This window comes from Convolutriloba macropyga, chromosome 10 (assembly GCF_964194025.1).
Source record: "Convolutriloba macropyga chromosome 10, txConMacr16.3, whole genome shotgun sequence".
Taxonomy (NCBI): Eukaryota; Metazoa; Xenacoelomorpha; order Acoela; family Convolutidae; genus Convolutriloba; species Convolutriloba macropyga.
Window position 1 is genome coordinate 11,998,982 of NC_134477.1, and position 27,531 is coordinate 12,026,512.

Consider the following 27,531-nt stretch of genomic DNA (forward strand, 5'->3'; position numbering starts at 1 on the left):
AATATCTGTGTTCAGCAACAAGGAAAATTGAGTATTAAACTAACTTGAAAGATTGCTTATTTTCTCAACAAGAGTGCATCCTTTCAAATCTCAACTCAGGTGCATTCAAAATATAATTTAGTAATTCAGAAAAATACAACGAATTCATAAATTGAGTATTTTTAAAATTTCATACGTAAAAAAAACTAATAAGTTTTGAATGATTTTTAAGTAATAATTTTTTTGCTTTAGTATCTTTATTCATTTGGTTTTAGCCTAAAATAATTGTTTCGAACAAGAACATGGTTTGAGTGGGAACTAAATTGGTTAAATGTTTCTGTTGGAACTTTATATATGATCCATAGTAGCATGTACTTTGTTCCCTCCCTAACTGTAAATGCCTTAAAACTTGAAATGCTAAACAAAGACATGTTATTCACAAAATATAAACCAATGATTCTAAACAAGATATTCCCATCTAAAAATTCAAATTAGGAGGTTTTTTGACCGTTCACTGTCTAATTTTTTCAAATTATTATCTCATTTTTTAAATTCTGTTTTCGTCCTTCAAATTAAAATCTTGGCCGATTTTCTTGAAAAAGTTGTTTATAATTCAAAATGAGCGTTAGCTGATTGCTGAAACTTCACAATGTCATAAAAAAACAAAAGCATGTTTAGTTAGTTAGTTAGTTAGTTAGTTGATCTGAAACCGTTGCTTGCACGAGGCAAACTCTATTGAAGACTGGGGAAAAAACCGTTTGAAAAGCATCTATTCTAATAAATTATTTTTTATGATAATTATCAACAAACTGACTTTTCCTGTTACTTTTAAACACTTAGCCGGTTGCCTTCAAATTATTAAAGAGCATAGATATTATGTTTTTGGCGTCAAAAAAACTGCAATAAAAACTTCGAAATGCTGACATCTGTGTGAAGTGAAAAAAAATGAAAATTACTCAAAATAAGTTGTCAAAAAAATTTTGAATGATATCGTTGAATGTTATGGAAATAGAGAAACAAGAACAAAAGAGTTTTCCAACAATTCTACTTATTTTGCAGTTTAATTTTCTTGAAATTGCAAGTAGTACCAATAAGTAACGATAAAGAATACTTTACTTGAAAATTATAGAAAATTTAATTTTTAATCAATTTTCTCACAATTTTTGCAGTGACCAATCCCTTCATTTGAGCTGAACTTTGGTTAATTAACAAGAGTGTTCAATATTTCCCATTTTTTTGCAACCTTAATTTTACATTTTTTCCCCTGCAAATTACACTCTTTCCTCCCTAATTTAAGAAGAAAAATAAGGGGTGTCAAATAAATATTTTAAAATTTTTTCTCTCTTTTCCCTGTTATTTCAGAAAACCCGCGGGTCGTGCTCATTTTCCTTGCAATACAGATGCCTTTTGAAGCAACCAATCTGCTAATTGAGGGGCTAATCTGATCAAAGTGGAAAGCAAATGTAATTGACTCATGATTACTAAGAACTAAAGTCGGTGTAATATTGAACTCAAACTGAGTACAAATGCAGTATGGCATGTGAACTGTAGTACTCGCAAGATTAACATAATGACACAATTAGAAACACAATTAGAAGTTATCCAGCGTCTTTTTTTAAGTGTTGCTGGGAATGATTATAACAATTAAAATCATTAAGACACTAAAAACAGATTACGGATCATCGCTTCTGAGGTTTGATCGGAATTTAAGTTAAGTTGTTAGATCTGTTCGTCTCTCTTAGATATAAGCTGGGTTAACCATGAAAAACAAAAAGAATTAATATCCTGAACTGCGACGCACATATCCGGACAAAATAGTCCCAGACAAAACAGTCCCAGAGAAAACAGTCCCAAATTGAAAAATATTCCAAGACAAATAAGTCCTAGACAAGACAGTCCAAAAAAACTGAGATAACAGTCCCAAACAAAATAGTCCCGAATAATTATCAAAACAATTGTAAACATAATCTACAAACAATTAACAAGCATAATCTATCAGTTAAGCATCTGAATGCATTGTTTTAAATTTATTTGAATTAAGATTGAACCAAAAACTTTTTTTCAAATCACAAATTTTTGGCAAAAACTATGTTGTAATCCGCTTATTATTTGTTCAATGGCTTACAGTCGTATGAGTAACTTAATTATTTTGTTCGTAAATTGGTATGCATATATTAACCTCTATATGGAGATGGGACTATTTCGTATGGGACTATTTTGTCTGCTTTCTTGGGACTATTTTGTCTTTGAATATTTTGTCTGCTTTCGTGGGACTATTTTGTCTGGGACTATTTTGTCTGCTTTCTTGCGACTATTTTGTGCGGGACTATTTTGTCTGCTTTCTTGGGACTATTTTGCCTGGGACTATTTCGTCTGGGACTATTTTGTCTGCTTTATTGGAACTATTATGTCTGCGAATATTTTGTCTGCTTTCTTGGGACTATTTTGTCTGGGATTATTTTGTCTGCTTTCTTGCGACTTTTTGGTGCGGGACTATTTTGTCTGCTTTCTTGGGACTATTTTGTCCGGGATTATTTTGTCTGCTTTCTTGGGACTATTTTGTCTGGGACAATTTTGTCTGCTTTCTTGGGACTATTTTGTCTGGGACTATTTTGTCTGCTTTCCTGGGACTATTTTGTCCGGGACTATTTTGTCTGCTTTCTTGGGACTATTTTGTCTGCGAATATTTTGTCTGCTTTCTTGGGACTATTTTGTCTGGGACTATTTTGTCTGCTTTCTTGCGACTTTTTGGTGCGGGACTATTTTGTCTGCTTTCTTGGGACTATTTTGTCTGGGACAATTTTGTCTGCTTTCTTGGGACTATTTTGCCTGGAACTGTTTTGTCTGGGAGTATTATGCTATTTGGGACTCTTTTGTCTGTTCACCACGACACAAAGTGGGAAACACAACCCTCTTGTAACACAATATGTAAAGAAATTGGGTTTTTTTAGTGAAGATCCATGTTGAGAACTGTTAAAAATTGTACAAGTCATAAGGTTCTTTCAAACTATTTCAAATTCCGACCAAAAGTTTTGGGACGTTTATCTGCTAAGATTCGTGCAAGAAAATTAGTGGATAGCAGTTGCAATCTGGTCTCTTAGCAGATAACAATTATTTGCCAGAGTCTTGCGAGATTTTAGCAGATTTGTAACCGTCGAAGAGGAGTATTGGAGGCGTGTTTGTTTTTGTTAAGCAAGCCTAATATTTTTTGGTAACGTTACAAAAAAAGTAAGTTAAGGTAATTTTACCTTAACAAAGATAAGGTAAATTTCTACCTTAACTCAAGTTAGGGTATAAATTTACGGTAAACTTTACCTTACCTTTACCTTAACAACGGTTTACCTTAACTCCGTTAAGGTAAATTTACCTTACCTTTATTTAGTGCGGATAACCGTCCCATTTCGTCTAGGGATCTGCTTGCAAGATATTGCAGGATTAACATATTTTTACAGATTCTTGCAAGATTAACGTAATGTCTCGACTAGGGGGTGTTTGTTTTGAACAGGAGTGCAGAGTAGTTTGGAGAAGACTCTGATAGACTTCGCAGCTGAGTACGAGACTAGAACTGACCAGACAACTTCTTCAGGAGACACCTCCACTCTCATGCTAAATATGCTACCCACATTCAAACAATTCTTCATACGATGTCTGTGGAAAGGTAACGTGGAAATTATAACTAAAGCAAACGCTATCATAATTAATAGTTTCTAAACTGTTCATAGATGCTAGAAGAGAAGCCCGGGTCGAGCTTTTGAGGTAAATTTTTGTAAGAAATTCGGCGAACGTAGTAGTGAATTTTTAAAAGAGATGCGGTGAACGCGGTGAATTTTAGTAAGAAATGCGGTGAACGCGGTGAACTTTTGTAAGAAATGCGGTGAACGCGGTAAATTTTTGTAAGAAATATGGTGAACGCGGTGAATTTTTGTAAGAAATACGGTTATTGCGGTGAATGCGGTGAAAAAATACTTCACTGAATTTCCGCCGCATTTCTAACTCAAATTCACCGCAAAATCACCGCATTTCTTACAAAAACCGAGTCGAGATGTGAACGGTTGTAAGCAAAAAAATTTTGCAAGAGATGCGCTGAGTGCGCTGAAATTTTGTAAGGAATATGCTGAATGTGCTGAAAGATTAGTTTTATGTGCTAAATGTGCTGAATAAAAGTTTTTTCAGTGCTTGTCAACGCAATTCTTGCATAATTTCAGCACTTTTTTCAGCACTTCTCTTACGAAAATTCAGCACTTCCAAAAATCCCGAATTCAATACTTTCAGCACATTCCTGACATAATTTAGACACATTTCTTACAAAAATTCAGCACATCTTTCAACACATTCCTTACATAAAGTCAACACTTCAAAAGTTCAGCACAATTCATGCATAATTTCAGCACCTCAGAAAAACAGAGAGTTTTAGCGCTTTAAGCATATTTCCAACATAAAACTGTACGCGCAATTTTATTGCTCACAAATGCCTATAACGTAGTCATCGTGTACGGCTCTTCATGTTCTGCAATTTTGTAGAGTCATTAACCAATGAAAAATTTGCGCTGTTTTTTAATGATAACTCATCTTTAAAAAAAAACAGAACAACTGAAAGGAGCCACGTTTTCATCGTATCTAACGGAAGGAAGACAATTATGCTTAAGTTGTCTGGTTCCATTCAATTAGGTAAATTGGCTACGTACTCCAGCTGCGATAACTGCTTTATCTTAAGAGTTGACAAAATTCGTAAGTTTGGCAGATTTCCAACTGGTTTTAAATTGGACTGCTCTAGTGCAATGCTGTTTAGTCTTGCTCTGGTGTTGCTTTTATATGTACAGAAGTGGAGGAGAAATAAAAAACCTTAGAAATATAGGAGATAAGCGCTGAAATTGCCAAAATTGTGTACGGAAATCATGCAAGATGGGTGGTGAAGAAACTGAACTATATGTAGAAAATGCACTGACAAGCGCTGAAAAAAGTATTTGTCAGCAGATAAATCTTACATAATTATCTGCCTAATGTGTTGAAACCTGCTCAAATTGTGTAAGAATTGTAGTGAAAACTCAGCACATTAAGTGGATAGTTATGTAAGATTTATCGGCTGAAAAATTTACATTCTTACAAAATTTTCGTGAATAATATTGACCCGGGAAAGTCACCGCAGCAATTATTGTGGCAAATTAATGTACGAAATGCGGTGGATGCGATGAAAAAGTTTGATTCGCCACATTTCACGCATTTCCTACAAAAATTCACCGCGAAATTTTCCGCATTTCATACAAAATTTCACCGCATTTGTTTTCCAGCGTTTATTGAATCTGATTTTAATGCACAAGAAATATCATAGTTTAAAGTGAAAGTTGTCGCAGTGGATTAAGTAAAATACATGCAAGAGGTGAGGGGTTCGAATCCGTGTACGCAAGGTTCTTTTTTGTAAGAATTCAATTGAGTGCGATGAAAATAAATAAATCACCGCATTTCACCGCAATTCTTACGAAAATTTACTGCCAAAAAATAGAGACAGATATTAGTTTTGTCCAAATGATTTATGAGTTAGTTTTTACCACGGACACTGACGTTTCATTTCGACAAAGCCAAAATTTGTGTTTTTATTCCAGCATTTATGAGCAGCCTTGAAAATTTTCATTATAACGGCATTGGCTTCAATTATTTTCTTTTCGGTCGAGAAATTGAGCAATTTTTGTATCCCCAGCTGTTGCTTTTGATGAATGTTAAGCTATACTTTCCATAAACAATAGTCGAATAACAGTTGAAGTGAACTAAATCTCGCCATTTGCAGAATCTTTCAAGCTTCTAAAAATGGATCTTAAAGTTAAAGATATTATCGTTATAAATTAATGACGAGGAATTTAAGCAACAACGGTTTTTTGTTGCTCGATAAAACTTTATGGCGCAAAAACTTTGGTTTCATATTTTAAATTACCTAGCCAATGTCCAAAAAAATGAGTACTCGATTTTCTCCAACGTTTCAAGCTTAGAGTTGAAAGCGTGTGTAAAAATGATTGACACTAGGCTAATTTAGTTCAAATTTGCTTCAAAGTTGGCCATACGCGCTGTCATTTTTCAAATAGCATGTTATTGAAGCTAGCGCGAAAAATTGAGACAATCCTTTGTCATTCTTTTGTACACAATAATTTACTTGGTTCCACACTATTAGTATCTCATTTCCACCTCACCATCACTCGGACACATTATCTAATTACCCAATTGTAAGAAAGCCTAATTGTGGATTAAAATCATAAATTTCCTTCTCGATACTTTTAGTGGATTAGGAGGACAATAAGCGATTTTACAATCACCCATATCACTTTTCACAAGAAAAATTGAATGCTTGAAAATGGTCTCAAATAAATGCTATTAAATATCGGGCAAAAAATTGTAGGCTGATTACATGCTCAAAATGGTGGAATTAAGTTACGAGAAAAAAATATGACAATGTGTAAGCCCTCTCTACGATATAAATAACCTCTTCCACGTTTTGCGTAAATATGGATTGTGAAAATTGTGTAGACTTTATTATTACTCACTTCCACAAAACATTTTTTTTGAAATTTAACTTTTCGCACATAGGCCACGTAATGTAATAATCAAATAGCGGCCAAACAAATAGGTTTTATTTGTTTGACATTATTCATTACTTCGTCAATCAAGAACTTCCTAAGCTTCGATTTTTGCGAGTTTTATTTGTTTGAATGTCGGTTGCCAAAAAAGATTAAAATTTGAGTTTAAAATTTTAAGTTTTTCTAATTGGAAAAATTTTAAAGACATTGATACCTCCTGAATAGAAACTAGAATGAAATAGGATGCCTCTGGTTGAAAATGCAAGTAAAAATTAAGAACTATAACTGAACACACTCAAAACTACCCTGTAAGGAACCCTGAACAATTTTTCTCAAAGTTATACAAATAACAAAAATGTTGAATAAATTTATCACTAATCAATTCGGATCTTTTCAACAATTGCCCCCTTTGGTTCCTAGTAAAAAAATGCCTCCTTTTTGTTCTACAACATAACGCAATATGTTTTGGCCTACAGTTTAGATAGTCGAATTTCAGTCTAAACGAAATTGCGGACCGCTGTTCATGGACATGCCTCTCATGCGCTCTGGGTTAATATCCGGAAATCGCGGGTCGGTTAATGCGGTGAAGCCGCGAAGCGCGCCCAGTGACCGCCCAGTGACCGCCCAGTGGGGGTAATTTTTGAAAAGATCAATAATTTCTTTCCATATTTTGTTTAACCCACACTTAGTGATTATAACAGTGATTAAATTAGATCACATCGTTATGGCGAGCAAATAAAATTTCTGTTCAATCGCTGTAGAAAAGTTGCACCAAATAAAAACATTTAAAGTGTGTGAACAAAATCAAGAAGTTCAGTTTAAATTACTTTTATTCGTTGAGATAACTTGCGATATTATGAAATGGCAACAACCTTTGTGGCGATGAGTATTCAGACAACGATGAGTATTGACGACCTTCATTGATATCTGAAAGACCTACTAGATTATTAACGGCTTGTGCGAATGTGTGCTAGAAGCTACAGAAAGAAAATTCTCTCAAAAGGTTAATAATTTGGTACATCCTTGCAATATCGATGAAGGTTTAGCTCACCTATTACTGTTCTTTTGTCTTGACAGTGAAAATTGTTTCTGGCTCAGTTCAAAATTTTCTATTTTCTACCTTTTGGTCTGACTGCCCTTGAAAAGTATATACATATGACTCAATTTTGACGCCCCTATTTTAAATGAAATTTTGGAGTTTTTCTATATAATTAGACTATTAGTATTGTTAAACGGTTGAAATGAAGCGAAATGAAGCGATGAGACTATTTTCAGTCCTACCGCAACCTAAGTTTCAATAAATTATTTGGATATGAAGAGGTTCCTTTTTTGCTCCTTTCCGGTAGCATATAATGAATTCGAGGATTTTTTTTTCAGGCTAAAACAGAGCTGAATTTCTTTTTGCGAAGCATTTGGATGGTTTCAGAACGGGAGTTTGGATGTCAACTGTATTTCATGATTAATCATTCATTTTCGCTATCATGGCATATGAAAACATACAAGATTAGTTTGTAGAATTGAATTGCTTCGAACTAATTGTACATAGTTGGTTGAAGTGTTGGTGCAAAATTCGTGGAGTGAGTCTCATGTGAGGTCTCAGGCCATAAGGACACCCCGTGTCGAATTTTTGCGCCCCCCAAAAAAATGTAAGATTAGGTGGGTAATTGGGGGAACTTTTAGCGAATTCCCCTCAAAACTCTTACATCTTTTTGGGGGGTAATGGGGGGTAATATTCGATCACTGTCGTGGTCGATAACACGGGTCAAAGAATTCAATAAGTTGAATTTTAAATTAAATTTTGAACTGAAAATATACAAAAATTAGCTTGTATTTATAGTGGTTATCTATGCGAAAATATACAGAGAAAATTTAGATTAGCTAAAAATATTCTACATGATTGGCATGTGAATAGATCTTAACTCCGAATCCCGGAGGTGACTTTCTATTTTCATCAACATTTCATGAGAATCATATATGGCTTGGGTACAATCGAGTTCATTAGTTGGAGGTCAGTGGATGTTAGAATCAGGTTTCTGTTGGTGGGAGAGTTTACTTCTGACATATGATTGATAGGTCAATAAGATAATGATAGCGCCAAAACAAAATTAGAATTGAGTTTAGTTTTGTAGCCATTACTTATCGACACAGCAATAAAGTTCGTCAGGTAAGTTCTTCTTTCGTTCTTTGAAACTTTAATAAAACTTCTAAGTTTCTTGATGTTTCATTGAAACCATCACATCCTCCCTCCTTTTTTAAGCAAGTTTGTGGGTATAGGTTCTCCAAATCTGTCAGGTTGTTTTCTGTTCCTGGTTGATGTTCGTGAAGGCTCTGAGGTTTCCGGTTGTTGGTGCTCTGCAGATGATGTGGCTGCAGAAGCTTCATCTTGATGTGAAGGTCCCACATCTGTGTTCTGAGGTTGTGGTTCTGATTGAGATATGGTCTCCTCCACTGCTGGTTCAGTTTTCACATTGTCCTCGTCTAGTATCGCAATTTGGTTGTCGCTCACTAGAATAGTCCGTGCTGAGTTTTCGGGCTGTTTGAAAGATGTGTTCAAGCCCTTCCTGATGATGAAGGTAGCAGGAACTGTCTTTGTGTTTTCGTTGGCCTTGAATAGAATGGGTTCGCACAAGTCGAAATCTGCTATTGCTGGTAGTCTCACTCTGCGTCCCAACAAGAGTTCAACTGGAGTTTTGCTCCTCGTCTTTGAAGTGTTGCGATGTGTCATCAGTGCCCTTTGCAGGAATGCTCCAAATGACACCTTAAGGTTGGGACCCCACGCTTGAAGTGCCCGCTTCACTGTCTGAACTGCTCTTTCAGCTAGTTCATTAGCTCTTGGATGATAGACGGGTGATTCTATTTTCTTAATTCCCAGTGATTCACACCACTGTTTAAGGTCACCACTTACAGATTCAGGACCATTATCAGAAACTAAAGGTTTTGTTATTCCGAATCTTGCAAAGATTTGACTAAGATATATTTTAACTGTTTCTGATGTTCTATTTCCCGCGGGGAAGGCTTCTATCCAACCAGAACCCGCGTCAACAATTACTAATATATTGCCTTGGTCCTTAACATAACCCCAGTCCATGTAGAGCCGTTCCCAAACGTCGGCTTCTGGCCACGTAGAGACTGTTTTTCCCAGGCTAGGCCTGTTCAATTGACAATTCTTACATTTACTAACAAAGTGTTGAACGTCTTGGGTAATGCCAGGCCACCAAGCTATCATTCTGACTGATGCCTCAGTTGCATTCTTTCCGGGATGTGTCTCATGCGCTTTTGCCAAAACCAAGTGTCGTAGTTTGGGTGGAATGAAAGGAACAACACCTCTGAAGATGATTCCATTATGTAAAGTAAGTGCATCTTTCTGTTGTTCGAATCCTTTTTCCGCTTCTGAACATTGTTTCCAATTGCCGCTTTTGATTCGTTTCATTATGTCCTGGAAGAGTCTGTTTGTTCCAAGTTCAGTTTTGATTTCTGCTTGGGTCACCAAATCACTCTGAGCGAAGTAGATGTTATTGATTGCAAAGCACACTCGATCGTTGTTCGATTCGTCTTCGTCAAAATCCATTCTGCTCAAAGCATCTGCATGGGGCATCTGCTCCCCTGGTGTGTACTTCAACTCATAGTCGAAACCCATTAGAGCTATTGCCCATCTTGTGATTCTCGCTGATGCTGTCTTCGGGATCTCCTCGTCTGGTGCAAAGAGACATATGAGTGGTTTGTGGTCAGTCTGTAGGGTAAATTGTCTTCCAAGAAGGAATTGCTTCAATCTTGTGACCACAAAGACAATTGCCAGTGCTTCCCGCTCTATGTTCGAGTAGTTTTGCTCCGCTGGAGTCAATTTTCTTGATACATATATGACTGGATGTCCTTCTTGCGTGTAGACTATACGGCTGTACTAGTGGGTTAGCACATAATTCATTTTTTATGTCTTCAAAGGCTTTTTGTTGCATTTTGCCCCATGAGAAATCGCTATTTCTCAAGTTATTTAAGGGTAGCATTTTTGTTGCAAAATCAGGAATCATTCTTCCGTAAAAATTAGCTAGCCCAACAAACGATTCGAGTTGTTTATTGTTAGTTGGTGCTTTTGCATTTTTTATTTTTTCAAATTGTTTGGGATCTGGTGCTATTCTCTCCTTTGAAATGGAGTATCCCAAAAAGCTAACGCTATCGACTGGTTTTGAGTTAGATTTTTTCTCATTAATAGTAAAATTTTTCTCACGTAGTCGACTCTTGACTGCAAGCATTCTCTTGTCGAACTGCTCCTTGGTAGTTCCATACACCAACACATCGTCTTGAAAGATCACAACACCTTTGATTCCTTTGAGTGTTGATTCTATACAATTCTGGAAGATTGAAGAAGAGTTTTTCAATCCCTGAGGTAGTCGGCACATCTTGAACAGTCCCTGAGACGTGTTGATTGTGCATATATCTTTTGCTTCTTCGTCAAGTTCAATTTGATAGTAGGCATCTGAGAGGTCAATTTTGCCAAAGTATGAGGCGCCATGTAGGTTATGGAAGATCGTCTGGTATTGGGTAGTCCTCATCCATGACCTTGCTATTGATGTGCGCTTTCAAGTCCACGCAAAGTCTCAGTTCTCCACTCTTCTCTCTGCCACACCACTGGAGATGCATTAGTGACTCCTCCTGGCTGTACCGGTTCAAGGATGCCTTGTCTGACCATTTGTTCCAGCTTCTCTGTGACCTTGTCTTGAAGAGGTAGAGGTATTTTTCTGGCTTTGCAGAACATTGGCTGTGTTCCTGGTATCAACTTCACATGAGCTTTGTAACCCTTCACAGCAGGTAGGTGCTCGGCTGTTATGTTGTTCACGCCGTGCTTGGGTAGAAGGTCTCTACCAAGTAGTCTAAATTCTTTATCAGACTGCACAACTGCAAGTTGTTTTTGAGTGAGCCTGCTTCCGTTCCACTCAACGTCACAAGTAAAGGATCCCAGAAGCGTTAATTGATGACCATCATAAGCTTCAAGATGTCTTATTTTACCATCCAACTGAGGTTTACCAAGCTCAGTCCATATTTTTGATGATATCACTGTGCTATCTGCACCTGTGTCTACCTGCATTTTTACTTTGCAGTTATTTATTGAGATGTATTCCCATGTCACAGACATGCTAAAGATTTGTTCTTTAGCATAAAACATTCCCATCTCCGATGCTGGAGATGCTTGCTCTGAAGAAACATTTTCTTCTTCGCAAAAGTTATTCTGTTTATTGTACTTACCTGAATTTGGTTGGGGTTTGCTTCTACACATTTTTGAGAAGTGTCCCACCTTTTCACAGGTGTTGCATTTCTTACTTAGCGCTGGACAAGGTCTACTAGAGTGTGGCTTACCTCCACACCTAGTGCACATGTTGCTGTTTCTATTAGCCGTAATTTTTTCATTTGGTTTTCGAAAGGTCTTTTTGAAGTTGAACCCAACTTCTTCTTTCACCGTAAAGATCTTATTACCTGATGAAGAACTTGCAAAAGCCATTGCTTGACTTCTGAACTGTAAACTCTCGGTCATTTCAGTAACCGACATTTGTGATTTTGCTTTAATACCGTCTAGTAGTCTAAGTTTTGCTTCAGGGTCCCTCAAACCTGAGATAAACTTTATTTTTCCCAACTCCTCTTCGGGGTTGGCCGCTGTTTTCAATTTTTCGAAGTCACAATAGCGTGCTTCCTCTCTAAGACGTGCTAGGAAGTCGTCGCCTGACTCCCCTACACCTTGGATTACGGACAGAATTTTAGCCCTTTCTGCCGTTACTACTCTCTCTTTAGGAGAATTATAATTTTGAATCGCCAATCTGATGTCTTTATACGGTGTGTCTATCAAATTCCTAGGACTCATTAAGCTCCTAAGTTTAATAATTGCATCTTGCCCGCACATACTAAGAAAGAGATTGGTTACCTGTAGGTCTTGTACAGTACAATCGGTGCTGACCTTGTCCTCTTTCTTCTCTGCGCGACAAAAGACATAATCCACGCAGTAGCTGATTCTGCATTCTGTAGATCCAAATTTTGTCTGTCTGTAGCTGGTCTGGACACCATTGTCGTGGTCGATAACACGGGTCAAAGAATTCAATAAGTTGAATTTTAAATTAAATTTTGAACTGAAAATATACAAAAATTAGCTTGTATTTATAGTGGTTATCTATGCGAAAATATACAGAGAAAATTTAGATTAGCTAAAAATATTTTACATGATTGGCATGTGAATAGATCTTAACTCCGAATCCCGGAGGTGACTTTCTATTTTCATCAACATTTCATGAGAATCATATATGGCTTGGGTACAATCGAGTTCATTAGTTGGAGGTCAGTGGATGTTAGAATCAGGTTTCTGTTGGTGGGAGAGTTTACTTCTGACATATGATTGATAGGTCAATAAGATAATGATAGCGCCAAAACAAAATTAGAATTGAGTTTAGTTTTGTAGCCATTACTTATCGACACAGCAATAAAGTTCGTCAGGTAAGTTCTTCTTTCGTTCTTTGAAACTTTAATAAAACTTCTAAGTTTCTTGATGTTTCATTGAAACCATCACAATCACCTCAATTAGAGATTCACAGAATAGATGATTTATGGTCAAACCACTTCAGATCAAAGTAACCTCTCATCAATTTCTACAATTTTGTGGCCAATTTTGCGAGGTTGAAGTCATCTCTGATCATGTGATTATAGAGAGCAAAAAGATATCCAGAGTCAACTCAAGGCCTTTGTGCAGACTTTTATGTGCTCGATCTGATATGCAGGCCCTGTAATTTCGAGCAACTACCCCCCCCCCCCCTGCTTGCTCAAGATTGTCTGATTAGAGGGCAACTTGGCCTGGGGACTCGACTAAAACTTGAGGAATCACGTAATAAACAACAAGATTTATTTTTTAGGGGAAGACTGCTTGAATGGTTCCAGTTGGTCAACACAACAAACCACTGGAATATTTTGTCATAAACTCACACTTGCGGACTCTGAGGTCTACGGATCATTCGAGACGCTGCAATTGACCTTTTTACTGGATTTGGAATCAGCCAGTGCGACTGGAAAGAACGACTTGCAAGTAGAGCTCTACTTCCTGATGCCAGGAAAGCCATTCTCAGTTCAAGACCACAAAATCATGACCAAGGTCGGGCCTGGATACCACCACAACATTGGACTGGAGATATTCAAGTATGACGACAACTCTGGCAAGACTCGATGTCTGGAAGGGAATGCGAGGGGTGTCCTGGACTTTCACGAGGAGTACACTTATGCACTGTGTGTGGACGAGTGTGTCACTATCAAGGAGCAGAGCTGTGGCTGCAATTCCCTTAGATATGCCAGACCAGATGACGATATTCCAGATTGTGGCATATTTGACATGGTCATTTGCCCTTTTGACAGTGGCGTTGCACTGGGTATCATATTTTACCAATATCATACAATGCGAACAATAACTTTTTGAGCTCTATCTATCAACTATTTCCAGTTATTATCATAAAAATTACAATCGTAGGCTTCGAATACATTTTTGGCGATAGATCAACGTCAATGTCGCCGCAACCGTTTCCTATCAATTTTGATATAATTGACCATTTTCTAAGCGGAAAATCGCGTAAGTAGTATAGGGTGCTGCTTGTTTCAAAAACATTATTAGCTGAGGTTTTGGAGAAAAACGCCAAAACAAGAAAAAAATAGTTTCAAAATATCTCTCCAATGGGGAAAACAGCCCCGACTGGTTTTGTGGTTTTGAGATATCATTTTTAGAGAATTGAAAGAACCACATTGTAAGCAATTAGACTGGAAAGGCAAATAACCGGAAATTTGGGTGGGTTATTACAATTTTTTTGTTCTGCAGGCCATAATAAACGGGGAAATTTGATGGTATACCGATGCAAAGTAGGACCAAAAAATTCTCGATCACAATTACCCCAGGCTGAAGTGTGCGCTCGAAATTGTCCTGATCAGACCGTCCCAGAACGAAAGTGCCTCTGATCAGATCGTGAACAGAGGCATCACTTGCTCTTTGTTAATGCGAGAAAAAAGTGCAAATTGTGTTCTTAGGTCAATGTGCGATCGAGTGCAAACCTCAATGCAGTTTCACTACTTATGAAATCTTCAAGAAGTCAGCAAAGTTTTCTTCGGTCAGTTCTTTCAACACAATGAGGACTTTATTCAGAAGAGTCAACCCAAATCTACTTCCCAGAGGTAACTTGACCTTTGACCTTTGGAGACAGAGAGTGTTTGATGTCAACGTCCATTTCCGCTCTCTCCTCTCGACACATATCTCTGTCACTCTGAAGTACTCATTCATTGACATTATATCCGCTTTCGGAGGACTGGGAGGCTTGTTCATTGGAGCCAGCTTAGTCACGCTCGTAGAAATTTGCTTTCTGCTGTACGATTTGATCCAAGCAATTGGGGGAGAATGTGTGTTGGCGTGGGGAAAATCAAGGAAGAAAAAAGTAATTCCAAAAGCATAGAACTAAAAATACGCCAGGCAAAAACTAGATCTCATTTTACTTTGAATGAAAGTACACTTGAAATTTCATATTTTTGAAGAAAAGTATTGAAATAATGGTTTGAATTGTGCACCGCTTGAGTTCATTACCCGGGTCGAGATGACAGCGCCGTTTCAGCGCACTATTTTGTTAGAAAATTGCTGAATGCGCTGCAATTTTGAGAAGGCGCCGAAAATTAGAAATTTCATAGCATCTTAAGCGTAATTCTTAAATAATTTCAGCAAATTTTGAGCACCTTTCTTGCACAAATTGTGCATTTTTTATGCGCCTTTCTTACAAAGTTTCAGCGTATTTCAGCACAATTCAGTGCATTATTATGTACGGTTTTTGCGCTAATTTTGTTGGAAAATCAGCACATTTCAACGCATTGCTTATATAATTTTTGGATAATTTCTCGACCCGGGTATCAGAAAACACTAACTAGAGAAGCTTTTGGTTAATTTGTATCGTTGCTAGAGATAGACTGCATTTTGGTGAAAAGAGTGGGTTGCGCTTATCTCACAAGTTGTTCATCCCACAGCACTATTTTCAGTTGCCCTTTCTCTTCTCCATGAGACATCGATCTGTAGCACAAGCCTCACTCTCCCGAAACTCGAATGCCTCATTCCTTCGAGAAAAGTGATATGACATCATTTTTTTAACAAAAAAGTTTCTTATGTTAAAGAATTGAATAACTGTGATCTCTGGTCTTACTTAATTACATTAACAAAAAATTTGTAAACATTTAGTTTTGTAATAATAAAGTGCCCCCATTTATTATTCATACTCTTTTGTTTATCTGGATATTAATTGGAAAAAAAGCTATTTTAGCAATCCAATGGTTTGTAGTTATTTTCTGAGAAAAACTGTTTCAATTAGCCGAAATCATGATTGGGCGATTTTGGATATTAACTTTGAGTCGTAATTGATATACCATTCTTCTAAGAAGCCATGGCATTCGTAAATGCCGGTCTGTACAATTTTTTAATTTGAAGTGATTATTGACTTTGATGCGATTATTTAGCAATTAGCTATTCTTTGATTACTGCCTAGTTAACTTCTGGGCTGCATGTTTAGCGAAAAACAGTGAAGATTTCGAGTGACATATGCCAGCTATGCCAACTTTCTTTTTATTAAAAGCCAAAATTAAAATAAAAATTAGAGATTTTTCAATCATAATTGGTGTGAGCACGCCATTATCAACTTAAGGCAACAGTTAAGAACCACACAATCGGGCTTTAGCTGCCCATCTGTGAATATTGTTAAATGATAGTTGAACCATGCAAAAATTCGTCATTAACGCTAAAAATTTGATATTCCGAATCTGTTTGAGCAAACCTCCTTTTTATCCAGAATTTCTAGTATTTGCTGTTTCTCTTGTTCTTTGGATAACAGTGATATAATTTTCGATGAAATTAATTCCTTTACTCATTAGGCTTTCATGCATGAATTTTCCTGAAAATTTTCTTCCGCTGACAAACTTTTAACGTGAAAAGCAATCGACTATAAAATCCGCGCTTTTTAAGACAGTTCTGTATGTTTAATCTTTTTGATAAGCAAACATTGTAAAACATTGGGAATGCATTTAAGCCTCGTGGTATTTCATGAGAACTAAACCAGTGCCACCGAATATTAAAATCTCATGTTTTCAATCTTACTCTGGTTAGATGTTTTATTTCAGCCCGCAAGACTGCAGCAATCAGAAACATGAATGCTAAATCGAGAAAGAGACGTCTCAGATTTCATCCGTTTTAATTGAATTTCAACTTCCTTGTTAGAACAGGTCAAAATTTGTTACTTTTCTGACCAAGCTGCAGAGGCAAAATTAATTACAGGTGCATCAAAAAAAATTCACTGTAAATAAGTCAACTCTGGAATTTTTATCACATGGGCCTCGTCAAAAGCATAGAAGCATAGATAATGACTGATAAAATCTACCGTGAAGCCACCAATTACCTCTCAGGTTAGAGACTAAGTTTATCTGATAGTGCGGTCATTCGTTTTCAGGTTCTTTAATCGTATGCAAGAAACCACGAAGTACTTCAAGAGCAAGGATTATGACAAAAATTCCTTGTTCTTTCCTTATCGTGAAATGAGGTGGGTACTTCCGCTCTTCAGCAATATCAATTCCGTAACCCGATTTTTGTGCCAATTGACTGCAGGGGAGATGTAACACTGACTTTGAAGACGACAGTTTGCCCAGCGTTCCATGAAGGTATAAAAAAGTCACTGTTGCGGCTGCTCAAGAATCTCAGCGGAACCGATCTATCACAGCCTAGTTCTCGAGTTTTACGCCGGCCTGGTTCTTCACTGGGTTCGATTGACTAACGATCTCGCAGAAACAATTAGTCGCTCGGACGTATTTAAAGGACTGTAACTTTAATTTTGTTGATTGAAGTTAAGATAATCCTAAGTGATAATCTATGTTCAACCTCGTGCTGAAGTTTGTAGGGCTTCAACCAGTGTTAGTAATGTTGCTAACTTCTCGTTAAGTAAGCTCAACTAACTTAGAACTCCCAAGATCTTAAGATCTAGCAAAACTTACAAAAAAAGACTAAAGTTGTTAAAGAATCAAATTTTAGTCTATCTGAGAGCCAACTGCTCTGGGTAACAGTTTCTAATGGTTCTAAATACAATACGGTTTCATTAATCAAACATTTGGTTTAAGTAAATAATCAAATATTTATCAATTATAACATCATCGCTACTTGTTTCTGATTGGTTAATCAAGAAAATGATTTAGGTTATTGTTTACATAGTAAATGTCAAATTACTGCAATATTTACTTTTGTTGACAAAAGCACGGATGGTTATTACGTGGCTCTAAATGCCTCGAATGTACGGTATTTCACCCTCAATGATCATCTAGAGAATCACAAAATAAACAACTTAAGAAATTTAACAATAAATAACAAAATATTGAAAAATGCCAATTTTGCACCATATAAGTGCTAATAGCCACACTTGTGGGTCTGATGCAATAACGTTCGTTGGGTCCATGAGTAGCTTAGAGGTATTTCTAACCGTCTGCCATAACCTCGGGTTGCTCGGGTTTTGCCTTCCCAATATCGGGGGGTGTACAGATTTTCGGTCCCAACTTGTAAAATTTTTCAGTTTTGACCATTTTCGAGATTTGGCAAATTCTAAGTTTTTTCTGTTTCAAAAATTATTTCCTGGTGTCTGATGGCTTGTGTAGCTCATTTAAAGTGGCGCCAACATCGCCGGCCCTGTTTTCGATCTCGGAAACACCATCGTAGAATACTGGCGCTAACTTCACGACTGGCCGGTTTAGCTCTCCATGTGCCATTTTGACTCTCGCTGATCTCACAACATCGTCGTTGCCAGTGAAGATCTCAATGATTCGTCCAAATTTGTATTCAAGGTGTTTCACAGAGTCATCTACTAGCCAAACTAAATCGCCTTCTTTCAGGTTCCGCACATGTTCTTTTGACCACTTCGATCTCTGGTTCCATTGTGGAAGATATTCGCGAGTCCATCTTTTCCCGATCATGTCGGCATATGCTTGAGCCGTTTTGAAAGATTTTTTCAGGTTGTGGTAGCGTTCACTGAGTGGCATGAATGTAGCGCTCGCGTTCTCTCGTCCTAGCAAGAAATGATTTGGTGTGAGCGCCGTCAAATCTTCAGGTTCGTCGCTTACTGCTGTCAGGGGTCTTGCGTTGAGAGTCTGCTCTACAAGACACATTGTTGTGCTGAGTACCTCGTCGGTGAGGTTTCGGTTGTCCAAGATTGCAATCACGACCTTCTTGCAACTTTGAACCAGTCTTTCCCAGGTTCCACCAAAGTGAGGAGCTCCGGGAGGATTGAATTTCCAAACAACCTTTTTCTGTGCTAAGTCACTCTCAATCTTTGCTTTGTCCCACTCGTTCATGAAAGATTTCATTTCTTTGAATGCTCCAACAGAATTTGTTCCGTTATCACTGATGATGGTACTTGGGTAGCCACGTCTTGCAATGAATCTTGTCACTGCAGCCAGACATGACTCGGTGTCCAATGACTTTGCGACTTCGATGTGTACTGCTCTGGTTGTCAGGCAAGTGAAAGGGCAGCACCATATCTTCAAGGTACGTCTTAGGAACTTGACTTTTAAAGTTCCGAAGTAGTCGACTCCGGTATGGGTGAATGGGAACACATGTTCATCAAGTCGATCTCGGGGTAGATCCGCCATCGGTGGGTGAGTTGGGTTGGCGTTCCTGTGTCTTCATTTGATGCATCTCGACTTGATTTTCCTTAAAGCATCTCTCAACCCGATGATCCAGTATTTTTGTTGGAGCATGTTTCTCACGTACTCAGTGCCCTCATGTAGGTTGTCTCGATGCGCTTTCTCCAACAGAAGTTGTACAACTGGATGTTTTGCTGTTAACAATATTGGATGTTTTGCATTGTAATCAAGGTTTGAATGCTTCAGTCGGCCTTTCACTCTAATTGTTCTATCTTCCTCTATGAAGGTTGACAATTTGGCAATGTTTAAAGTTTTGGAGATTTCTTTGCTGTTTGCTATAGACTTCGAAACATTCGGGAAGCTTTCGTTTTGAACAAATCGAAACAGTATTTGCTCTGCTTGATGAATTTCGTCTGGTTTGAGGGTAGCCTTCTGCTTGGTCCTGAACCTCATGCATTACGCAATGAAGTTTCTAATTCGTTCGAAGGTATTGTATCGTCTCCAGTCAAATAGTTGTTCTAGATTTGTTTCTGTTGCTACAGTACTCGTAACTTGCTCGGGTTCGAGTTCGTTCTATTGGCACCCCGGCTTTGGCCACTTTTCTTCATCTGCCTGGAGCGATGCCGGCCCGTTTATCCATACGGACTCCTTGAGGCCTTCGATTGACATTCCTCGGGTTCCGATGTCGGCAGGGTTTTCGACACCTTTGACGTGTCTCCATTGACCCATCAATGAGTTTTCCAGTACTTCCGCTGCTCTGTTCGCAACGAACACTGGTTGTTTCTTGTGCGCTGCCTGTAGCCAATGTAGGACCGTTGATGAATCGGTCCAATGAAAGATTTTGTCAATTTTGACATCATGTTCATTGAGTATCTGCTTTCTGAGTAGAACTCCGTAGACTGCGGCTTGAAGTTCTAACTTCGGTATTGTCATATGTCTGATGGGTGCCACACGGCATTTCCCTATCACATAGGTGAGTTTTAGCGTTGCTTCATCTTGCAGATATGCCACAATGCACATTGCTTCCTCTGATGCATCTGTGAAAACGTGTAGTCTCAAGTTTGTGCATCCGTTTTCAAAATAAAGTCGATTTATTGACATTGTCCTCATTTCTCTCAACTCAGAGCACCAATCACTGAACTGTTTTGAGTGTTCTGCTGTTAACAATTTGTCCCATGCTTGTCCTATTGCTGCCCAAATGCTTTTGAGTAGAAATCGCATTCGTATGGTGAAGGGTGAACATATCCCAAGTGGGTCGAACACTGCTGAGACAAAGGATAGGACAATTCTTTGAGTTATTTTTGCTGGAACTTCTTGCTCAGTTCCACGACAGACTATAAGACTGTCTGTGTCCACATTCCAGTTGAGTCCTAGGATTGAAATCCGGAGAAATCGTAAACATCGGCTGTCATCGCTCGGGACAGCAACTTGAAGAAACCTTGCTTCTATGTCGGCTGATAAAGCTATTTGGTGTTCTCGGAAGCGAAAAATAATTCCGATCAGACTCTGCAGCAGGTCTGGCCCAGGTAGAAGTTTGTGATTTAGGGCTAAACCTTGATACTTTGCTGCTGCGTTGCACACTCTTCTGACTTTTTCGGGTTTGTGCGGGTTTATGACGAGATGATGTGGTAAATACCATTGGCGCTTGTCTCTGGTTTCATTCAGTTCAGCTTGATCTACTTTCCGAACGTATCCAGCGATGACATCTGTGTCGATGGTTTCTTGGTAGCGCTTCTTTAGTGTTTCGTTTTTCTGCAGGCGTCGTTCTAGAGACTTGAGTTGCCCCATTGCAGAGTAGAAGTTGTTCGGTAACTTCACTTCGTCCTCTCGCCATAGAAGTCCTACTTCATATCTTTCACCGTTGAATCGCGTTGTTTGCTCCAACTTCCTGATTGCTTGTTTTTCTTCCTTTGAATGTCCGGTGACATCGCAGTTTGAAGCGTAGGACTCGATATCCCACCACTTGCTCAACTGGTTTGCTAGTTTATCATCTGCAATTGATGTTGCTGTTGTGGCAAGAGTTGCTGCCTGCTTCGCTGGTAGCGGACCACTTAAGGCTCACCCAATCTTTGTTTTCACTGCCCATGGTGCAGCTTTGTCATCTGACTTCTTGAATTCAAAAGGGTTGTGAATGTCGTAACAATCTTGTCCAAGAATCACTTGAACATCGTTCAGATTATAGCTCTGATTTGGCAAGTTCCTCAGATGTGGGTAACAAACTTTCAATTCTTGCAGCTCCACAATCTGGTCGCCCAATTTAAGTTTTTCGAGAAGGTAGAATTGCACTGTTGTCAATTGTCGAGATTTCTCATGCGCTGAAACAGCTATCGGCAAAATTTCCGTCTTGACATCTTGTGAGCCATGGATCCCTGCTACTGATAAGGACGCTTTTCGGCCTTGAAGTTGAAGTTTTGACACCACTGATTTGTCCACAAATGAGATTGAGGATCTCGAATCACACATTGCTAGTACATTTAGGCTTAAGACTCTGTTTGTCAGCTTGATTCGTACCACTGGGAGTCCTCCTTGGGTGATGTTATTTGCTACGGCAGTTGTAGCATCTGAGACATTCTTTGTAGTTTCCTTCTTCGGTAATTCGATGTGCAAAAGTCTGTTGTGTTGCCTTCAACAGCTGGGTACACTGCATATCCTGCTTTTGCAGTCCTTCGACATGTGACCTAGTTTCAAACAACTGAAACACAGTCGGAGCTTCTGGACATGCTCTCGTCGTTCATTTACTTTCATTGATTTGAATTTTTCACAAGTCCAAAAGGGGTGTTGTCCGTCTTTGAAGGGACATTCGAAATTCTTGGGTTTGCTCGACTCTTCAGCGTTTGAAGCAAAGGTACTTGTCTTCAGTTTATCACGGCTTTAAAATTTGTTTCTGTCAAACGACGAGCTTGTCTGTGCTAACAAGTTCTCATGAATTGCAGCTTTGGAGGCAAGCCACTCTTTGAAAACAATCAATTTGCCTCTCAGTAGTTGACGATCTTGCATATACTGCAACCACTGTTCTCTCAGTTGCGGAGAAAGTTTTCTCGTTGTTGAAATTAGCCCTCTTTCTGATTCTAGGTCGGATGTATATCCAAGTTGAGACAAAGTGTTTACTACATTTGTTACCACATTTGCGAATTTGACGATGCTCGTAGAATCGTCATGCCGAACTGGAGGATGAGTATGTATTTTCTTGAATTGAGCGTTGACTATGAAATCTGATCTGCCATACTTCTCACAGAGTATATCCCAAGCATGATAGTATGATTGTGAGCTGAATCCCATTCCCGATTTTGCTGCTTTTGCTCGACCCGTGAGGCCGGTCTTCAGGTATTGCATCTCTTCCGTATCGCTGATTGGCTTTTGATGCACAACAACATCAAAAAGGCCTGACAACTCTGGCCACTCCAGTGGGTCTCCTGAAAATTCAGTCAGTTTTAGTTTTGGCAAGCCACTGGCACCACTGCTTGGTACTGGTTGGTAAATGACTTGGGGAGTGGTGTGATTCATTGTGCTCCTGTTTCTGCTCTCGGCAAACCTGTTTCGAGAGTTGTTAATGGGACTCTGACTCCTGTTTCTAGTTTGAAGTACTGACGTTCCCTGCTGCTGAAACGTCGTTCTTGTCAACGGTGGTGCTGGTGGGTCCGTTACTCTAATTGGTTTAAGGACTTCTGGTTTCTTGAGAATGCTTGGTTCTGTCAGTTGCGTTGAGAAAAATCTTTCACCCGGTTGGAACAGTGGGGTAGTTTTCGGGTAGGTGCTGAAACGTTTGTCAGCTCTGTCCTTGGTGACATTCGCTGGAGGGTCGATAACAACATTTAGAGATAGTGGCCGTCTATGGACAGACTGTTGAGCCACTGATTCTGCCCACCCTGCTGTTTTTTCGTGATTTCGTTTTTATCGAACACTTTCTATCTCATCTGCCACTGATCCAGATGCTCTTGAGCTTCCTTTGGTCAGCTCAAGTTTCATACGTCTTTCTTCTTCTTCTTCCTCTGCTTTCTTTCTTTCGTTTTCAAGTGTTCGCTCATGCTGTCGAAGACGCAGTTCATCTTCTTGTTGTTGCATCTTTAGACGTAACTCTTGTTCTTGTTGTTGTTGTTGTTGTTGTTGTTGTTGTTGTTGTTGTTGTTGTTGCTGTTGTAAACATAACTCTTCTTGCTGGCGACGAAGTTCTATTTCTTCACGCTCCTGCTCTAACTCCAACTGGCGCTCTTGCAGTCATTGCGCTGTTTCTTTCTTTGCTCTTAGGTTTTCGAGCTCCATTTCTTCGATCTGTCGCCTTCTCGATGATCGCAAGTTGGCGATACTGGGTTGTTTTCTGCTTCCATGTGTAGCAGAATGCTTGGAAGAGACCTCGGCCTTCTCCTCAGCGTTTTCTATTGCTCCATTTCCTGTATCAATTACAATTGCATCGTTTGGGTCTTTGTCACGAGCCGATGTAGCTGTCACTAACGATGTTTGGTTTCCACAATCCTTGCTGAGCCTGTACTGTTTGATCAAGTCTTGATAGTGACTCCTAGCATTACTGAAATTCGCAAACCCATGGGGACAATTTTCTGTCTTCAATATTCGAAGAGCTTCTGCGTAAATTTCATCTGGCTTTTCTAAAAACCGTTCCGCCTGATCACCCAATATCTGTTTTTCGGAGTCGCATAAATTTTCTGATTTTAATTTCTTTTCGAGTTCTATCAATTCGTTCTCGATTGGAACAGAATCTTCCAATAATATGTACTATCGCAATGTATTTTTCCGGTAGTCGACGACTAATGCGCAACAATCTTCAATGTCTCGGAGATCTGGTATTTTGTCAACTACCCATCGCAAAACTTTACTCTTTTCTTCTAACATACGCTTGGTGTCATTGTCAAAGCTTTCAAAATACTTTGGTTTTAATAGTAACCTTTGCTGTTGTCGGTTGTCTTCCAAGTTGTCGTACGTCTCGAAGAAACATCGATAAGCACCTTCGGCCGTCATTGTTTTGTTTTGTGTAAGGTAGCCTTCTAGCCCGTTGAGGTGTCTGGAGAAGGACTTGAGTAGGTCAGCTTGCTCTTTCTCTAACGTCTTGAGTTGACCACTCGCCTTCCAATCAGCTGTCTTCCAGTGTTCTGCTGGCCATCGTTGCTGATTGTGTTTTGGTCCACCAGGTTGAATCGAAGATTCGTTGCTGCTCGTGTAACTGCTGTTGTTGTTGTCCGGGTCGGCGGACCAAATGTTGCGGCTGCTCAAGAATCTCAGCGGACCCGATATATCACAGCCTGGTTCTCGAGTTTTACGCCGGCCTGGTTCTTCACTGGGTTCGATTGACTAACGATCTCGCAGAAATGAATAGTCGCTCGGACGTATTTAAAGGACGGTAACTTTAATTTTGTTGATTGAAGTTAAGAAAATCCTAAGTGATAATCTATGTTCAATCTCGTGCTGAAGTTTGTAAGACTTCAGCCAGTAGCTAGTATTGTTGCAAACTCCTCGTCAAGTAAGCTCAACTAACTTAGAACTCGCAAGATCTTAAGATCTAGCAAAACTTAGCAAAAAAGACTAAAGTTGTTAAGAATCAAATTTTAGTCTATCTGAGAGCCAACTGCTCTTTGTAACAGTTTCTAATGGTTCTAAATACAATCAAGTTTCACTAGTCAAACAATTAGGTTAAAGTAAATAACCAAATACTTATTATTTTTAACATCATCGCTACTTGTTTCTGATTGGTTAATCAAGAAAATGATTTAGTTTATTGTTTACATAGTAAATTTCAAATTACTGCAATATTTACTTTTGTTGACATAGGCACGGATGGTTATTACGTGGCTCCAAATGCCTCGAATGTACGGTATTTCACCCTCAATGATCATCCAGAGAATCACAAAATAAACAACTTAAGAAATTTAACAATAAATAACAAAATATCGAAAAATGCCAATTTTGCACCATATAAGTGCTAATAGCCACACTTGTGGGTCTGATGCAATAAGGTTCGTTGGGTCCATGAGTAGCTTAGAGGTAACCCTAACCGTCTGCCATAACCTCGGGTTGCTCGGGTTTTGCCTTCCCAAAATCGGGGGGTGTACAGATTTTCGGTCCGAAATTATGAAATTTTTCAGTTTTGACCATTTTTGAGATTTGACAAATTCTAAGTTTTTTCAGTTTCAAAAGTTATTTCTTGCTGTCTGATGGCTTTTTTAGCTCATTTGAAGTGGCGCCAACAGTCACCTGGTCTGATTCTGCTATTGAAATCAATTTTTTTCTCCAGAACTGGCGAGAGGATTGAACACGACAAACTGCAACTAAACAAACTCGAATGTGATTATGTAGAGCTATCAACACCATCATTTCTGCCCGGGCAAGCAGCTGCTTGATCTTTAGTGATTTTTAGTCGATTTTTTAAAGTAGATCTTTAGCCAAATATTTTTAGTGTTTCAGAATCGCAAATTTGAGGCTCTGTTGTATTGGGATTGCTAGGCGTCACTTTAAACTGATTCAAAATTAATTCGCATGCAAATGAATGCCCAAAGCTGGAATAGGATGAGTTGCTAGCCATTCATTTGCTTGTGGGTGTGACAGCATAACCGGAGGTGTTGTCGTGAGCATCCTGATATGTTGTTTGAGTGAAATTTGCACAGTCAGGATGAGAAATGGTAGTATCAACCAATTGATTAAAAGAAATTTGAGGTGAAACTGACAAGAGGTGAAACTTAAGCAAAACTCCAATAACACAAAAATAAGCTGCCATGAACTGATACATGGAAGTTCGCACAGCTGAGACTGAAAAACTAATAGGGAGGAACGCTTGGAACAGATCATCCAGGGCTTACCAATGAGATTTTCGATTGTCTTAAGTTGAACAACTATAAAGTTTCCTATACTTTTTTGATACCAGTTGCATTGAATCTCAATGAGTACATCTCGTTAGTCGAACTTGAGCAATATCTCCAATTATTTTTAACCATTCCCAATTGTTTCGTTTGTTTGGTTTGTCAAACATAGATATCTCAGAAGGTGAATATATATCTCACATTCGTTGTTACGTAATTACGAAGAATTAGACTTAGACCTCTTTCACGACCTTCTCACAAATTATTGCCAAGGATTGCAACAAGTCATACTCTTTCCCGCAACAATTCTATATTGAAGGTAACATTTGATCATGTAGAAAACGTATACAGGGTAAAATTTCATAGATACCGTATTCATGACCTAAAAAGATCGGCAATATGAGCTCAGAAGATCTGAATTGATATCGTACCATGCCGACATGCAATAAGCGAAGAACTTTTCAGAACCGTTCGCTATGTGCGATGATCATTTTATCATTTTAAAGTGAAAAACTCCTTAAAATTATATAAAATACTGTAGATTTTAATGTGATTTTATACCAAAGACCACGAAATTTGTCATCAATGATAAAAGCTAAAATTTTGCATATCTATTAAGCTTCTCTGTTTCCTGTAAACAAGAGATATTATAGTTTAAGACTTATGAATATCTTCTTACATATCATAATAAGATCATAGAACTTATTTCATAAGTTTTGTATAGATCTAATCAAAGTTTTTCTTAGTGTATTTAAGAAAAGTCAGGCTGAAAATTTAATTGGGTTAAATATTCCACTGTTGTAACGGCTAGCCATCACACCCGGTGGACGTCTTTGACTGACACCGCGTATAGCCCACAACAAAAAAAAGAAGAACTTAGCATATTAGCAATATCTAAGAGCTGCCAACCGCACTCCAAAGATAATGTGTCAAAAGAACTAGTGATTTATCGCCCAATGATAATTGGTTATCAGTTAGAATATAAATTCAGGCAAATTTTTCTCCATTTTTCTTGTCAGCTTAGCGTCCGTCGGTTAATTTCCCGAGTACCATGCCAGACAGCTAATCTGAACACTAATAATCGGAAGCAAAGGTTTTCCCTTTTTTTTTATCGTAGTGCTATTAATGTTGTCTTTTGCAGTTCTCTAAAACAAAAACTGATATATTTTAATATTTAGCGGATTTCTCCCACAAAAAAATGGCTTTTGTCAGCTTAAATTGGTTGAATAGCCAATAAGCTGGATCCAAAAAATACGCAAAGTTCTAAAATGATGTTTAGTACCAGGTAACAAATAAGTGCTATTGGCTGGAATACTTCCCTCTGCAATGTAAAACAATCAGAAATAGAGGAAACAGTGCCTTCTAAGCAAAGGTACTGAAATGATTTTGATGTCTGATGTCGGCTGACTATCATGTGTATTTTTGTCAAAAATAATCTAGTTCAATAGCGTATTTGGCCTCTACATAAAATTTATATAATTGAAAAAGTATTGAAGGATGGAAGAACTATTTGTAAGTAAAGTCTAAGAATG

At 38.4% G+C, this 27,531-nt stretch overlaps 4 protein-coding genes across 5 annotated transcripts in view; 1 reads left to right on the forward strand and 3 right to left on the reverse strand.

Annotated features, from left to right (window-relative positions):
* The window catches only part of LOC142348577 (catenin beta-like), a 291,880-nt gene that overhangs the window by 117,248 nt on the left and 147,101 nt on the right, over positions 1 to 27,531 (reverse strand). The gene's annotated exons all lie outside the window — the stretch shown is intronic.
* Positions 1 to 27,531, reverse strand: part of LOC142348575 (uncharacterized) — a 222,908-nt gene that overhangs the window by 64,454 nt on the left and 130,923 nt on the right. The gene's annotated exons all lie outside the window — the stretch shown is intronic.
* Positions 3,579 to 15,093, forward strand: LOC142348284 (epithelial sodium channel subunit gamma-like). Its single transcript, XM_075399579.1, has 3 exons — positions 3,579 to 3,637; positions 13,427 to 13,933; positions 14,580 to 15,093. Exons 1-3 carry the CDS (start codon positions 3,583 to 3,585, stop codon positions 14,996 to 14,998), a joined length of 981 nt encoding a protein of 326 aa, XP_075255694.1. The 5' UTR covers positions 3,579 to 3,582; the 3' UTR covers positions 14,999 to 15,093.
* LOC142348499 (uncharacterized) overlaps positions 15,547 to 27,531 on the reverse strand; it is a 61,252-nt gene continuing 49,267 nt past the window's right edge. The window contains exon 6 of the mRNA XM_075399876.1: positions 15,547 to 15,600. Coding sequence (XP_075255991.1) covers positions 15,547 to 15,600 — 54 coding nt within the window. The remainder of the gene's footprint in view (positions 15,601 to 27,531) is intronic.